The 17,823-nt window shown below is 32.6% G+C and overlaps 1 protein-coding gene across 2 annotated transcripts in view; it reads left to right on the plus strand.

Annotated features, from left to right (window-relative positions):
* The first annotated feature begins 1,149 nt into the window (after window positions 1-1,149).
* LOC108903657 (heat shock 70 kDa protein 4) overlaps window positions 1,150-17,823 on the plus strand; it is a 30,030-nt gene continuing 13,356 nt past the window's right edge. Inside the window, exons 1-8 of one of the 2 annotated variants that reach the window (XM_018705902.2) lie at window positions 1,150-1,755; window positions 1,943-2,141; window positions 7,523-7,706; window positions 9,040-9,331; window positions 9,389-9,591; window positions 12,773-12,981; window positions 13,065-13,245; window positions 14,219-14,526. In XM_018705902.2, the coding sequence (XP_018561418.1) occupies window positions 1,640-1,755; window positions 1,943-2,141; window positions 7,523-7,706; window positions 9,040-9,331; window positions 9,389-9,591; window positions 12,773-12,981; window positions 13,065-13,245; window positions 14,219-14,526 (1,692 nt within the window). In that variant the 5' untranslated portion in view covers window positions 1,150-1,639. The remainder of the gene's footprint in view (window positions 1,756-1,942; window positions 2,142-7,522; window positions 7,707-9,039; window positions 9,332-9,388; window positions 9,592-12,772; window positions 12,982-13,064; window positions 13,246-14,218; window positions 14,527-17,823) is intronic. The other variant, XM_018705903.2, reaches the window with a different exon arrangement.

Consider the following 17,823-nt stretch of genomic DNA (forward strand, 5'->3'; position numbering starts at 1 on the left):
TAAAAAGATATAAAAACATGATAATACTAATAGAGTTTTATATTATTGCTCGCAGAACAACCTCAGAGTGCTCTGTTTCAGATTCGCGTGTTCCTTTTGGCGCTCGCTCTCAGAGTGCGCGTGCCATTTTTGCTCGAAATCTGTGACGGAACGCTCCCAGGGCGCTCTCTATTGATCTGAAAAATTTATCGGAGCAAGGGAAAGGTAAACAAATCGGCTATATTTAATTTGAAGGTCTGAGTTGAGTAAACATCACAGGCGATTTGTTTTTTTCGTTTTGTGTTAGTTTTTTACTTTTAATTGGATATGAATAGAAAACGTCTGTTGTGTGAATCAGTATATACGTTTAAAATTGTTATGTCGCTACTTTGACTCATTTTATCTTTTCTATTTCAATTGATGACAAGTACTACAACACAACGCACAACGAAATCTTCTCTAGCTGAAGGAAATTTCGAGGTTATCTTCCCACTACTTTTCCAATGTGTGTTTCATTTTGCTCTGAAAAGGATTGCTCCTGCTCGGATTCGGAGTGCTCCGTAACAGAACTTATAACGTCACAGATTGCACTCGGAGCACTCTGAGAGCAACATAATAGAAAACACTATAAACAGAATTCATTTGCTACAGATAACAAATTATTTAGGGTAGTGGTTTATATTTTACATTGCGTAAATATTACAATATAATTATTTGCCATGACATAGATTTGAGAATTATATTCCTAACTCAGTAGATATTTTGAGTCGATATTGACATAAAAGAGTTTAAATAGAAAAAGACAATAAATTATACCTACCTGTCCTTCTAGTCTGTAAAGACTGCATTATAAATCGAGCTAAGAGCAGCCTCTATTTGGATAATAAACCTCAATTGAATATTTCTTACATCATCAATTAGAAAATACATAGGATTTCTGCATTTAATACATTAATCATGAAGTAATATACCCTTATTAAATTCCATAATTTTTTATTTGAACAAAAATCGTAATTATATAAATTTTAAAATATACCCATTTTATAATACTTTTTGATAGGTATAAGTACGTACATTTTATAAGAACAAAGGTATAACATAAAAATATTTTTATAATTAAACTTAATGACAAAGTGTAACCTACCTGTAGGGGTATAATTTGATATATATATCTACATATCTATGGTATTATGGGTAAGTATTCTAAATATTTCATGAACAATATTAATGTTATTCAGGTTCAACCTTTGCGACATACAACACCCCTTTAATATTATTTTTCGTTTATAGGTGTGATACGTTTTAAACTGGTTTAAATTTTTTCATTTTGGCAGTGACAGGTTGCCATATCTTCTGTCACCCTTAATTGGTGTCTCCTTCTCGGCAACAATTTACTTACTTTAGGAAAACAGAGATGCACACTTTCTGGAATATTCCAGAAACAGTTACATATCTTATTCTGGTGTTGGTATTATGCGGCAAAAGAGAAGGACAGACAATTTCAGCCACAATTATTTCGTGATTATTTCTACAGAGTTCGGTGTGCCGGTACACTGTTCGTGAATAGCGAAATATATTTTTAAAAGTAATAAATTTTGTGGTTAGAAGCCGAAAACGTGTTCTGCAGTCTTAGTGCTTGTATCCCTAATAAAATCAGGAGATGGCCGCTATGTCTGTGATAGGAATTGACCTGGGAAACGAGTCCTGCTATGTAGCCGTTGCGAAGGCAGGAGGAATTGAAACTATTGCAAACGATTATAGTTTAAGAGCTACACCGTAAGTTAATTCTTGTGAACATAATTTAAAAATATTTACAAAATACTTTTGTAATTTTTGACGTCTTTAAACAACCTTGATTGTCTTTAAATGCTTTTCATATTTGTCCCAAATTAGGAGGCAAATAAGAGCAGTTACTCATATCTAGTGGGCGATTATATTTTGATTTATATAATATTATTTGTAGATCATGTATTGCTTTTTCTGGAAAGAATCGTATTCTTGGAGTAGCTGCAAAAAATCAGCAAGTTACCAACATGAAAAATACTGTTTATGGTTTAAAAAGATTGTTAGGTAGAAAATTTAGAGATCCACATGTACAAAGAGAAATAAAAATGTTACCATATTCAGTAGTGGAAGAAAAAAATGGAAGTATAGGTATCAAGGTGAGTGAAAAATATTTTATGTGGGGACCTACGTAAACTTAAAAAAAAACTTCTCGTAAAATTGTGGATCTAAGTCGAACAACTATATTTTTTTGTTACTACATAAGTGAAATTTTTAAACACATTTGTACTCGACTGATATGTTAAAAGTTACTATAATACCGTTTTTTATATATAGGTTCGACTATCAAGATGTATTATAAATATTAGTAATACCTAGTAATTGTATCGTATCAATCAATATCTATATCTGTATCTTAGTATAGTTATTTTCGATACAATTTCTCAGATAGGTCTCTTATAACATTTTAAAATTATTACTATTTATTATACAGATTGTCCCAAAAAAAGAGAAACTGACTAAACTGAAGTACATTTTTTAAATAGAATACTAGATTTGAATAGAGTTTTCCTTCATAAATGATTTAATAGTATGGTTTAATGTAGAGTAGAAGAAATGGTAAAAAAAGCTGGGTCAAATTTATTAAATGTAAATATACCAAATATTGTGAAATGTAGTTGTAAGCGAACTAGTAAGGGAAGTATTCTATAAAAGAATAAGTATGAATACTCTTTCTTTGGAACATTTTACATAGTAATAATTTGGAAATGTGTGCTGCTTTTAGATTAAGATATCCTCATGGGCAGCAATAAGTAAAATGTAACTGCTATAATATGTTTACAGATATTTATCATCGGGAAGTAGGTAGTACCTTTATTTGATATTCACTATTCATCAAGTTTGGATTGACAAATATAATATATAATGTAATATGGAGTTCAAAATTAATACACTAAAATACAAACATTTATTAGCAATATTCAAGGTGGGATTGAAAGAACTCCTTTTTATTGCAGAATATTTTTCTTTGATTTTAATGTTTTTTATGCACTGTTTTAATGTTTGTTATTCCTAAGAACTCCAGTGTGACCCCATTATTCAGAATTACAAACTTCTGTTTTTTTTGATCTGTGCCATGGCTTAAGAATATTTTTATTACCATGTTTGTTTCATTGTGGTATACCGGGTGTTTCATGAAGTTCTCCCGGCACTCATAGAGGATGTTCCTTGGGTTATTTCTAGGAAAAAAGTTCATATAAACATGTGTCCGATTTTCTTTACTTATTGAGCTACACGAATTTGAAAATAAAAATAATGGAAATTAATTTTCATTTTTATTTTTAGAACATCGGTAATAGTGATACATACATTCTTAATTTAAGGTTTTCGAAAATTCCACCTCCTACTTCAATACATTTGTCAGCACGCCTGTGAATTGCTCGCGTTGCATTTCTAATATTCGCGTGCTTTTCTTTTATTTGCGTTGCAGCATTAACAATTCTTTGGATTAGAGCTTCGCGTGTTTCCACTTTCTCTTGATAAACCAAATTCTTCATCCAACCCCACATGTTGTAATCTAACGGATTGAGGTCTGGAGACCTAGCTGGCCAAATGTGTGGCCCACCTCGACCGATCCAGCGACCAGAGTAATGCTCATTTATGAGCAGTGACAATTCGGGAAATATGAGGTGGAGCTCCATCATGTTGCAAGCACATTCTTAATCGTCTTGCCAGAGGTACATCTTCAAGCAATCGCGGGAGTTCTTCCTCTAAAAATTGTAGAAACTTTGGTCCATTAAGACGACCTTTAATAGTAAATATAACATTTCACACCACACATTAACACTAAATCTACGTTGAAAATTACTTTCTACGGTGGCATGAGGGTTGACGTCCGATCATTGATGCATGTTATGGGTGTTGTTGATACCGTCTCTGGTAAATTGTGACTCATCCGTAAATAAGATGTAGCGATACAAATTCCTATTATTATTCAACCACTGACAAAATTCTACCCGCCTAGGGAAATCTTCTGGCTCCAGATGTTGAACACGCTGTAGATGGTATGGATACAACAGATTCTTGTTTAATGTTCTCCATACCCTGGTATTGGGAATCACTAAAGGCGTGGATATCCGTCGTGTACTAACACCGGGATTACGCTCGGCCATAGCAAGGATATTCTCTTCTTCTACAACACTCTGCTGACTTACCCGTTCGTAGTGAATGCGAACACTTGGAAGTGAACCAGTTTCTCTGAGTGCATGAAAAGTTGTGGTAAACGTTTTCGGGGATGGAATGCGACGATTTGGGAAACGCCGTTGATATTCCAGTGAAGCTAGAGTAGCATTTCCATCGCAATTACCCAAAACAAACACCATATCGGCATACTCAGCAGTCGTAAACTTAAAAGGCATTGTTCGCGAATTTGCAAAATTGAATCTTCACACTAAACTGCAAGCTTGTCAAAACTGACAGTAACCTAGATAACATTTTACCTTGCAAATGTCGTCAGAGCACACTTGACCAATGCGTAGCGCGCCGAGACGTAACGCAACAAATTTGATTATTACTTTTTACATTTAAATTTCAAATTCATGTAGCTCACAAAGTAAAGCAAATCGGACACATGTTTATATATACTTTTTTTCTAGAAATAACCCAAGGAACATCCTCTATTAGTGCCGGGAGAACTTCATGAAACACCCGGTATAATAGCTATATTTATTTTTCCAAATATGGACCTAACATTTGATAAGGATTTTTTATTTTGATTCTGTGTATTGTATTTGATTGTATTTAAACCAACAATGGAAATTAAATGGGTTTGGTAGATTCCTTATGTTGGGTGTTGATGATGATGATGTTCATGGTAGTGATGATTACATTTTGCTAATCGACAATAATCATTTTATTTCTCTATTCCAATATATTTCTATTTTAAAGAACCTGTCTCTAATTCAGAACACTCATTATTGTAATTCGCATTATTAATTTTGTATATAAATGGTATTTAAAATTCTTTTCTCATAGTTACTTACACCTTGATAATGCTTATATTTTTTAAAGTATACAGATATGTAATTTTTATTTTTATCATTGTTGTTGTGGTTATTGTGGTTTGTTTGAGGCTTATTTTTATTCCATTTTGACATATTCTTTTACATTGATTATATTTTTATGTACAAGGTGTCCTGAAATTCATGCAACAAAATTTGGTCACAGATTCTTGAGACAAATTTAGGTGACCTGTATTTCTTATTTTTGCCAATTGGCCCCCTCTTTTGGAGTTACAGCCCCCTGAAGTTTGCCTTTAAGAATAATCATTTTTTTATATCTCAGAACCCTGTTGTATGAGAATCACTAAATTTGGTACCTCCTTAAGACAATTTTTGGTGGGCCCTCTTGTCTTTGGAGCCAAAAAAATTTGGTTGCATATTTAAATTTTTTAAAAATTATCAGTCCCCTAGAAAGCCATTAAATTTAGAAACTTTTTGTCTCTTCATGCTTTTTTCGTAAAAGGCAATGTTTTCGGGAAAAATGTCAGAATGTGATCAAATGCATATCGTGATACACCATTTTCCTCAAAAACATTGCGTTTTACGAAACAAATATCAAGACACAAAAAAGTTTCTAAATTCAATGGCTTTCTAGCTAACTAATAATTAAAAAAAAAATTAAATTTGCGACCAAATTTTTCTGGTTCCAAAGACAAGGGGGCCCACGAAAAAGTGTCTCAAGGGGGTTTCTCGCCAAAAAACATAGCACTGAGATTCCACATGTCATAAAACCTCTGTGTACCAAATTTAGTGATTCTCATACAACAAGGTTTTGATATATAAAAAAGACTTCTTAGGGGCAGATTTCAGGGGGCTGTAACTCCAAATGAGGGGGCCAGTTGGCAAAAAGAAAAAATACGGGTCCCCTAAATTTGTCTTAAGAATCTATGACCAAATTTTGTTGCATGAATTTCGGGACACCCTGTATAAGGAGCAGAAGCAAATTTTAATAAAACATACACATGGGTGTAATTAATTCGGAAATTAGGAAGGTTGGACAAATGTAAAATATCATATATATAATTTCCTTTTAGGTAGTAAAAAAAGATACTATTTAGAATCATTTATGGTGTCAGTGCAGGTATCATGGTATAGAGATTTTTTTCTATATTTACTGCTGTGCCTGTATTTAACTATTACCGCACTTTTGGGGGGGGGGGGGGAGTTGACTGTCCTCCATTTCCTCTCCAAAGGGCACCCAATTGTTAGAGAATTAAGAAATAAGATATTTTTATGTTTCTTGAAAATGATGAGAAAATTTTAATTATTCTCGCAGATTCCCAATATATTCTTCAATTATCTTGAGAATGCACTTCAGAGCTCCCTCTTTTTGAATATTTATAAAAGCAGTATTAAAGAAGTAGTTATTGAAGTGCGGCATGGCTGTGAAATTTGAAAAAAGGGTTTTGATTTTGTGGTTTTGAAGGGAACATTTGTACATATGCAAACATTTGTGAATATTCTCTATGAACAACATTCTTACCTTTACAACAGTACTAATGAAAATATTTCCCATACAATCTAATAAGTCAAATTATCTCTTGTAAAAGTTGATATATAGCTTAGTGTGGTGCAACTCATAGACTAATAATCCTTTAAGAGGTCATGAAAACAGTTTTGAAGACCTTGGAATTCTCAAGAAATGTTATAACGAGAAAAAAAAATGGTCTAAAACTATTTGCCACAATTTCATTATTCATTTAGGTGTTTTGTTGCCTTTTGTTGCTGAAGAAACTAGAAACCAGTAGGCGGGTTGTAAGAAAATTTAATTTTTCTTTTGGAACTGCATATATGTACTTGTAATGTATAAGTGACGACAATTAACAGTGTAAAAAAATAATTTCTTTAATGCTATATGTTAGATAAAGACCTTTAACATTATGTAAAAATTTAAATTTTGTCACGTGATCAAGAACGCATTGTGACCTCATTTAGTGTGACCCAGAACATAACCTGCATCTCAGCAATCTGTTGTGTAGTTATATATAATTTTCATGCCAATAAGATGAACCTAATCTAAAGAAATACAATGGGGGGAATTTATTATGTTCCTGCTGCCAGACTGTCCTGTGTCTGTTTTTCATTGTCTCAATTCTCAATCACACTAAATGACATCATTAATTAGTGTGGCAGCAAACCCGATTAAAATGTTTATTGTACGTGCCAAATTAATAATTAATTAACAACCTTTAAGAGATTCCTAATATTTATGTGACTATATAAAGTTACAGATTATTTCTAGACATTAAAAAAAAAAATGATTGCAAGTCGCCTATTAAACCAACCCTTGCATCGAAAGGATCAGTCGACTATTGTATTTTTTTTAATGGAATTATTTTTGCCCAACCACAAGATAAATAAAAAATAAACATCTTTAAAATTATACCAAATTTTTGGATCATAAGCTAACTTAATGTGAAATGGTATAGCAAATAAGAGTTGAAATATTTTTACTGACATCCGGAACCTTGGTATTTCAGGTAAATTATTTAAATGAAGAACACATATTTTCACCAGAACAATGCTTAGCAATGTTACTTACCAAGTTAAAAGATGTAGCAGCTATTGCTTTACAAACTCCTATAAATGACTGTGTTATATCAGTACCCTCCTATTTCACCAACAATGAACGGAAAGCATTATTGGATTCTGCAACTATTGCAGGTAAGTTGAAAATATAATAAACATCAGAAAACCAGTTTATGAATGAAAGTAAGGTCTTTTAAAGTTTCCATTTTGAAAGAAAAACTGCAAATATTATTGCTGAGCAAATATTTATTTGATTTTCTTTTTAAATTCTCTCATAATACCTATGCCTATGTTCTTTCGTGGACAGAAATAATGTCGATTTCAAATTAGAAAATACTAGAAATTGTCAGACTCTTTGAATAATTAATGATAGAGTTCATAGTTTTCTAATGATTGGTCAAAAACAGGTTAACTGGACATTTGCCAGTTACTTATTTGCTATTTTATAGTTGAGCAGTTTATCATAATGTGGAGAAGTGTACAGTGAAGAAAGAGGGGATAATTTATGACCCATATCCACTTTAATTCATTTTAAAATGCGGTGTCATTTGAATCGAACACTTATTTTTGTACTGATGTTGCGTTCTATTTATTAAGGTACCCATTCTGCGATTTTTAGAAAAAAATTCCTTAAATTGCAGGTATCAAAAAATAATGAAGTTTGTTAGACTAAGTCATATGTACGGGTGTTACAGGTTTATCAAGAAAATATATTTTTTTAAAGTATTTCCCATATATAAAATTTTTCAAATGTTTTTTTTGCACTAAAGGCACATATTCTAAATGTATTTTTAGCTTTTTAGTTTTATCAGTTAAGTAGAAATTAGGGTTGACTAGTGCCTGTAAAAATAATAATCGAATAAAAAAAATTGGTGTGACCGACAAAATACAAAAATTATTATTCTTCCAAAGTTTGCTCATTTTACAAGAAATAGGTTAATTTTCCTCCTAAACCTGGTTAATAACTATATTTAATAAAAATGTTGGTGTCACTATAAAATAACTGAAATGGTGTGATATATACCCAATATTTATTATTGTAAAAAAATTCAATCATTTTTTATTCTGTTATAAAGGTATTATGCCAATTCAAATATATTCAAATAATTTTGAAAAAATAATTTATTTTTTTTAAAGAATATACACACACTAATAATAACGGCATTTGCAATTTTCTTTTTCTACACTAATAAAAAGTTAAAGGATGAACCTTAAGTTAGATTAGACTAGTTATTAGATTTTATAAACTTTCCAGGATAGGAAAATGTCTGGAAAATATTTCAGAGTAACATTCTTTTTCAAATACATTTTATTTAATAGATTATTTTTCGACAATTTATCTATTTCGAAAATTTTAATAAAATTAGTAGAATTAACATTACACGTTCTTAGATATAATCTAATATGCTTTCCATGAATACTTAAGGATCTAGGGCGTACCTTTAGACTAGACTTCAATTTTTTTTAGGTCTCAATGTTCTCAGGTTGTTTAACGAGACAACAGCCACAGCATTATCTTACGGCATTTATAAACAGGATCTCCCAGCACCAGAAGAAAAACCTCGCAATGTTGTTTTCGTCGACTGCGGTCATTCATCGCTGCAAGTATCCGCTTGTGCTTTTAACAAGGGTAAATTAAGGATGCTTTCTACTGCTTCTGATCCGAATTTAGGTGGAAGAGATTTCGATTTGCTCATTGCGGAGAATTTTTGCAAACAGTTCCAGACCAAGTATAATATCGATGCAAAATCGAATCCAAGGTAAGAATATATAAGAATAACCATTCCTTTATTGGTTATTAATTGAGAACTTTTCAGAGCATTTTTAAGGTTACTAGCTGAGGTAGAAAAGATTAAAAAGCAGATGTCGGCAAATTCAACTACCTTGCCATTAAATATAGAATGTTTCATGAATGATAAGGATGTGTCTGGTGATATGAAAAGGACGGACATGGAGGCGCTTGCTGGTCACTTGTTCCAGAGGGTCGAAGTTACTTTACGACAGTGCTTAGAAGAGTCAGGTAACTTACTATAATTTTCATAATAATCTGAACATTTTAAGACAAAAATAATAAATATGTATCGATTTTTTTAGTTTTTTTTTTACAGATTTTACATATGCGGTATGTTCCATAACTTCTGGGTCTTCGGATATATTGTAAATTCATATTATTTTAAATGGAACCATATATATTTTTTTATTTTTGAATTCCACGTTCAAATTAAATTTACACAAAAGATTTCTTTAAAGGAATAAACAGTAAAATATTTTTTTTATTTAACTGTTTCTTGATGCAATTAAGGGTCCATGAATGTATCAATGAAAAAGATTTTTGGTGTTTATGCTTTGAAAAACATTTTAAATAATATGTATAATACATCATTTGAAACAAAATTTATTTAAAAAAATAAAAGTTTGTATAATTGAAAAACTGCTGGGTTCTATATAAAAGGCAGAACGAGGGAGGACACAAAAATAATTCGTCTAAAATCACTGCGGGCGCCGCTCTTTTAGTTCGGAAGCCTGCCACTGGATGGGTGTTACGTAACCCCTCTGAGTCGGTTTGTTAAGCTGTGTGGCTTGAGACGGTTGTAGCGAGCTCTTGAGACAGTTTTTACATTTTTTAAATGGTTTATATTCGAAAACAGCATTGGGCATTGGAATTTTGTTTTCTGCTCGGTAAAAGTGCATCGGACGTGGTCGATATTTTGTCTACAGCTTGAAAAGAACATGCTTTAAAAAGAGCTCAAGTGTATGAGTGGTATTTGTGATTCAATTACGGTGACATATTGATCGAAGAACTTTATGACAAAATCATCTCCGGAGATGATGTATTTCTGAAAATAATTAAGATATCGACTTTCACTATTCAATTTTTCTTTATAATAGATTCCGTGATATCCAAACTACTTTTCTTTTATCATTTTGGGAAAGAAAACGAACTACCAGTATACTTCGAATTTATTATATTTTTAAATGAATAAGAACTTTACGATTTACGGGTACAGGGGACTGTAAGAACATTGTGTGCCCGTGGTCGATCAATGGTATAATATGCAAAATTGCAAGCTGCAATGAATCAGTTAAGAGTAAATGTGTTAATATGTTTTCCTTTCTAGGACTTAAATAATGGATTTTCTATAAAACGAGTAATCGTTACAATTTTCTTGGGTATTACTTGCGCCAGTGAATTTGTCTTGTCTGATTCGGAAATACTAACTGCTAATACAGATTCTTTGTCCTCGATATCTTTTACATTCATTTTTATTAATTTGTGACGCCTATGAGATCTGCAATTCTAATAATTAAAATAACATATAATGTACAGGGTGATTCAGGACTAATCTGAAAAAAAAAAATAGGTTGGAGGAGCCACTTGTTACACCCATCTAAAAACCTGACAAAGTACAGATTCATGATAAATTTTATTTTCTAAATTCAACATCACTACAGGAAATTTATGAAATAATGCCAATTTCTTTTGCAATTTTAACACTCGTTATTTTAAAAACGGCGCCCTTCAGAACTCCACTGTACTAGAATAGATTTTTTTGTCTTTGATGATATTCACATTTTTTTCTGATAAGTTTTCGATCACTCGCGGAAATTCGTATTAAATTACAGAATTTACAATAATCAACATGCAGAATGTGCCTTATTTTTTACTAATTGTATTTCGTTGAGGGCTTTGCAAAAAATTTGCAGATATCGCCCTTGAGAAAATATTTGACATCTTAGGTTTCTATTTAATTCCGTTTTTTTTTTAATGCAGCCAACTTTTTTACTTGATTTAAGTCAGTAATAAGCAACAAATTCATTTTCTGATTATTTGTAATATTTTTTCCATAAACCGTGTCACAAAGGGATTATATTGCTTCTAGTATGGTAGTATTTTTTTTTCTGACACCAAATTAAAAGTTATTCTTCCTGTTGCATTTTTGATCTTAGGAGGTACATACTGAGTGTCCGTAAATTTCATGACTATAAATAAATACGATCTACGTAAAAAAAGTTAAATAAAAACTTTTTGGTTTTTAAGTTACAGTCCTTCAAAGTTGTCAAAAATAAAACTAATTTAATTAATAACTTCATAACCCTTTTACGGATTGCGTTCAAATTTGGCACATTTATTTGAACTATTATTTCGTGTTATTTCTTAAAGTTTTAGTCAAATCGATGTACTGGGTAATAGTTTTCTCCGCTTGCCTCTTCCTTTTAGCGGTTAACATTTTTACAGTGGTTGTATTTTTTTTAAACGGGCAACAACATTGAAAAGGTCGTTTTATTTATTGTAACAATATTTTTTTAAAAATAATAAATAAAACGACTTTTACAGTGTTGCTATAATAGTCCAAATAAATGTGCCATATTTTAAAGCGATCGGTAAAAGGGTTATGAAGTTATTAATTAAATTAGTTTTACTTTTGACAACTTTGAAGGCTTGTAACTAAAAAACCAAAAATTTTTTAAATGACTTCCGTAGATCGTATTTATTTGTATTCAAGATATTGTAATTATTTTCTATCATTTTGTTCAATTAAAACTAAGTTTAACCCTTTCACTGCTCCAGACGTATATATTCGCTAAAAATTTATGGGGCTCAAACTGCTCCAGACGGATTAATTCGCATGAATAGTTAAATTGGATCAGGCTGCTCAAACCGTATTTATTCGCAACCATGCGCATTAGTGACTCGGTTATTGCAATTGGTAAGGCGAATTTTTGCGGGCGAGCTTATACCGATTGTGACAAATATTTTTATGGAAAGAGGTACTGGTAATAATACCAGGATTGTTCATATTTCTTCCATTTTCTATTTAGTACATATACTGTATTTTATTCAAAATAAAATCGTAAAATTTATCGTAAATCGTAATTTAACACAACATAATGTAAAACTATAAGTGGTCTAACTGTTCCAGACGTATATATTCGCACGCGATAAACTTTCGCGCACGTCACGGTAGCTACGTTCAGACGTATTGCGCAGTGAAAGGGTTAATATGTAAATTGCGAGAAATGGCATGCAAAATTTTTAATTTATCAGTTCAAATTTTATTGGTTACAATTTATGACACATTTTTTACATTTTGTTGTGTGGTAAACAATAAAGTGACAGTATTTTAATTATTGATTGTAAAAAAAATATTTACAACTTTATTGCGTATATTTATAATTAATACACATGTATATATTTTTAGGCTTATCCATAGACGATATATATTCCGTTGAAATAGTTGGTGGCTCTAGTAGAATGCCCGCCCTCAAACAGCTCATTGAAAAAGTATTCAAAAATGTTCCTAGTACCACTCTCAACCAAGATGAAGCGGTAAGCAGGGGATGTGCTTTGCAGTGCGCTATCCTGTCCCCGGCGGTTAGGGTTCGAGATTTCAGTGTGACTGACGTTCAGGTGCGTTTTAAGATTTACTGTTTTCGAAAGTGAACTCTAGTTATTTATCATTTGGTTGCGATGTAAAAAAGCGTTAATTTTAGAACTACCCGATTGTCGTGTCATGGGATGCAAGTCCCGGTGGTGAATCGGCAGGGGAGATTGAGGCTTTCCCAAAGAACCATGCCATCCCATTTTCCAAAATGTTGACGTTTTACAGGCAGGAACCGTTCTCCATTAGGGCAAAGTATTCTGGAAATATACCATACCCAGAACACAATATAGGTAAGTCTATTAGGTTTTAAACAGAAAAAAATAAGGAATTTATTTGTCAGTCAAGAATATTTGACTTCGAGCAGAAAATTGTAATGCTAAGACATTGTTTTCAAAACTTTTTTATTTGTAGTTTTCCAAAAAATTAAACTTAACTGTTTTTGGTTACCTCGAAACGTAAAATGCATTTTTTCTCAGTAATAGTTAAAGTGTCGACCATGGAAAAATAGAATTATCTCTTAAAACTCTGGGACAATTAAGGAAAATATTTCTCTTGTGCGATTGCGAATTAATTTTTCCGTAGTTGGAAATATATTTTTAAAATAAAATCTGTATATCTTTCTACAAGTCGCATATTTAACGTCATTGTCAATTTATCCCTATATCATATTTTGTTTTTTTTTTTTTTATATGCCTACACATTTTAACGTACAATAACTAAACGTTATCACGCAGTCTTGACCCATTAAATTCACATTATAACTATTTTGATTATTAAATAGATTGGCCACTAACATTCACACATGATTTCATTTTTAAAAACACACTTGATTAACTAAAATATGCAAATATCTTTTTTCACACATGCACGCATATGACACTAAAGGAAACGACTAAGTTGGAAACTGACAAATCGAGAAATAAAACTATGCGTCGCTTTCATTTTCTAAGTGCGTGCACTCAGGCTGATATGTTATTGGTACACTATGGGAAATGAACAGCACATTACAATTTCTATGCAGAGAATGCACAAAATTATTTTATCAGATTAACAACTTGTAAAAATTGTGTTTTGATTTATTTATGAGACTTACAGCCTACTTTTTTGGAACTCTGGTGTAGGTTCTACAAGATTTGAACTTCATTTGTTTTGTACTTACTATTTTACTGACCTTTAAATTGGGACACTCTATATATGATGTAGAAACTTATCAAATTTCCACCGATTTGGTGATCATTACAACAGAAACAAAAATGTTTTTAGGCACCTGGTTTATCAAGGACATCAGGCCAAATACCGAAGGGAAGCCCCAAAAGGTCAAAGTGAAGGTCAGGGTGAATCTACACGGGATCATGACGATATCCAGCGCATCGATGTACGAGGCCAAAGAGTCGGTGGAACCCGAAAGCCCCGAGGAGCAACAGCAGAAGGAACCACAAGTGAACCAGCAGAAATCGCCCGAACAGCAGCAGAACGAAACGGAAACACCCATGGATACTAATAACGGGGCTGCTCCTGAGGTAGGCTCCGGCTCCAGCTGGACGAAGAAAATATCTGCCTGGTTCAGCGGGGTACGCATATTGTCCCGGCAACGCTGGCCTGGCAACTTTGTTATTCGTTCCACTGTTTGTTCTCATTCCCCAAATCAGTTTGTTTTATATATTTTTCTTTTGCATTCGGTAGCAGATCCACTCCTTAACCATATAAGACGTCGTTCGGGATACATTTAATTTATTTAAAGGAAGTATTTGTTATTTATGTTCATTTTCAAGGTGCAGTAAGGAAAGAGTCGTAAGTTGCAAAAATATATTGAATGTATGAAAATGAAATGGCGTAATATCATGAATTAAGATATGTACTAGAAAGGTTCCAATTGGCGTTTGCCGATTTGACCTTTCGCCCGTGCCTGCTGCATTTGGACCACACTGCGTGCTGCACTTCCCGCCGTCCCATAATTACAAAATTGTTTAGTTTTTTAAACACCCTGTATGTAACAGCCGAGAATAACGTTTTTCAAAAAAAAAAATCGACCTCACGATTTGAAACGTGGACCTTCAGCTTCGCAGTTTTGAGCTGTGGTGGCCTGTCGGTGAGTAGTCTCCATAGGTGTAAACACAAAATTTAAAATGTTCAAATTGTTTTCTCATCACAATATCATCCCCGAAGGCCTCAACTGGTAAAATAATGATTCCTTTGGGTTTTATCTCTCTTCCCGCAGTGGAAATTTGCCGTTTTTGGTGCAGGATCGGTAGAAAAACGAAAATTTATCCAAGAAAACATGGAAAATCTGTTTTAATTGAAAAAAGGAGGAATCGTGGGACACTGCGCTGCAAGGCTCATGAAGAAATCCTTTAATATTTCAAAATGCCTATTTTTCAGGACCAGTGTGGAGGCGACAGTAACTTGTAGCATTTAATATACAGGGTGATTCATAAACGGTGGCCAAAAATGAAACCTCGTATTTTTTGGTGAATCTTAAGGGAAGTCTTTTGTATAAAGTTTTTATCTAGGACATTTCGTTAAAAAAATACAGGGTGTTGAACTTAAAAAATATTTTTAATTTTTTAAAATAATTTAAAAACTAGTAAGTGAAATAATTTGAATTGGGGCACATGTATTTATGTAAACATTGTCCAAAATCTGAGGCCTTTTTCTAAAATTTAGATGCTCCAGTGGCGGAGATACAGGGTATCGGTGCATATTTTTTAAAATAAAATAGTATGCCACTGCTCTATGGGAACAACCATGATATTTCGGATTCGTCTTTCAATTTTCTACAAATTACTACTCTTACGTTTTTCGAAAAAAGCCTGATTTTTGAGTAAAACTTAAAAAACTAACCGAAAACACTTAGATCGATATTCGAATAAAATGCGCTTTAAAATTACACAGTAGGCTGCGATAGCAATTTTGACATTCTAAGCTGTTAAAAGAAAGAATAAATAATGCTTTTCATCAGATTCAAGCAATAATAAATTTTGAACAAATTACATTTTCGTTAATAAAAAAATGTCGTGCCTGTGTTATATTTTTGAGCAATTTACTCGAATAAAATCATTAAAATGATGACTAATGTTATTCATTCTTTATTCAAATAAATAACCAAATGATTAGTGTTTGTCATGTCATTTAAGTAAAAGTTTTTTCAGTTTATTTTTCAAATTTTACTTGAAAATCAGGATTTTTTCAAAAAACATGAGAGTGGTAATATGTAAAAAATAGAACGACAAATCTGGGAATATTATGATTATTACTGTAAAGCAGTAGCATATTATTTTATTTAGAAAAATATGCCACCGATACCCTGTATCTTCGCCACTGGAGCATCTAAATTTTAGGAAAATACCTCAGACTCTGGATAATGTTTACATAAATACATGTGCCCCATTTCAAATGATTTCACTTACTAATTTTTAAATTATTTAACAAAATTAAAAATATTTTTTAAAGTTAACACCCTGTATCTTTTTAACAAAACGTCCTAAATAAAACCTATATATGAAAGATTCCCCTTAAAATTCACCAAAGAATACGAGGCTTAATTTTTGGTCACTGTTTGTGAATCACCCTGTATAAGAATTTCTCTAAAATTTACTATATGTATAAATTCATAAATAATTCATTTTTAAGATACAGGGTGATAAAGTTTTATTATATTTTTATTTCTTCAATAAATACACTACAAAAAAGTTGTCAGAGAAATGCACATTGAACAGCGTACAGCTACCAAGTTCTGTTTTAAAGCCAGTAAAACTGCCACGGAAATGTATCAAATGTTATAAACTGCGTATGGTGAGGAGTGTGTATCATGTCCCACTGTGTTCTGTGGTTTGAGAGGTCTCGTGATGACCGAGGCAGTGTCCACGACGACAAAAGAGAGTAGGGCATCCCCACACAACCAACGAAAACTTCAAAGCTGTGCCCTCTACGCTGAAATCTGATTGTTGATCAATCGTACAAGATCTGCCAACATTCTGACGGTTGATCTACGATCACACCAGCATAGAACGCATAGCTTTACTTTGTTCGCCATCTTGTGCGGGGATGCCCCATCCTCTCGCTGTCGTGCATGCTATCTGGAATCTGGAATTGTGGGGAGGGTAGCAAAGCTACAGCACTTAGGCCCCATTGGGCCCCTTGTACATCCTCCCATTAGAGAGATCAATCCACCTGAGCCGCCAACCAACCTATTACAGTGAAAAAGGTGGTGACGTTGCTCAGGGGGGGTCTCTCTAATGCATGCTATCTCGGCCATCACGAAACCTCTCGGACTACTGGAACAAAGTCAGATGTGATACCCACTCCCCACTATAAATCATGTATAACAGTTGATACTTTCCGTGGCTGTTTTATCGGCTTTAAAATTGAACTTTATTGCTGCATCCTGTTCAATGTGCATTTCCATGACTATGTAGTTCCGTTAACCGCACATACACTTTTCCACAATAAAATCAGTGTTATAACTTAACAGCTGGACTGTGTATATGACATTCTATGTCTTAACAAAGTGTTTACACGTTTGTATGAACTTTTTCCTTTTTTAACATTTGATTTAAAAATTACGCACTTAATTGCATTTATGTTTTATTTATACGATTTTTATTTTCGATGTTCGTGTATTTTTTGTAAGCTCTAAATTTTTAAGAGCGGGGTGTATCTGCACTTTTGAAAATGCACATTTTTATTTCTACCCATACTTAGTGCAATCAGTCTGTCACAGCCTAATGTAAAATTTACAAAAAATACCACCTGGAAACAAAAAATATGGTGATATAGGAAAAAAATTCTAAGAAAGATAGTGTTTTTTTCCTGTGGCGCATAAACGGTGAAGTTAACCTAAAAAATTCATAAAAGTCAAAGAAACGGTT

The sequence above is a fragment of the Anoplophora glabripennis genome, unplaced genomic scaffold, assembly GCF_000390285.2.
Source record: "Anoplophora glabripennis isolate ALB-LARVAE unplaced genomic scaffold, Agla_2.0 scaffold56, whole genome shotgun sequence".
In the NCBI taxonomy this organism is placed as follows: domain Eukaryota; kingdom Metazoa; phylum Arthropoda; class Insecta; order Coleoptera; family Cerambycidae; genus Anoplophora; species Anoplophora glabripennis.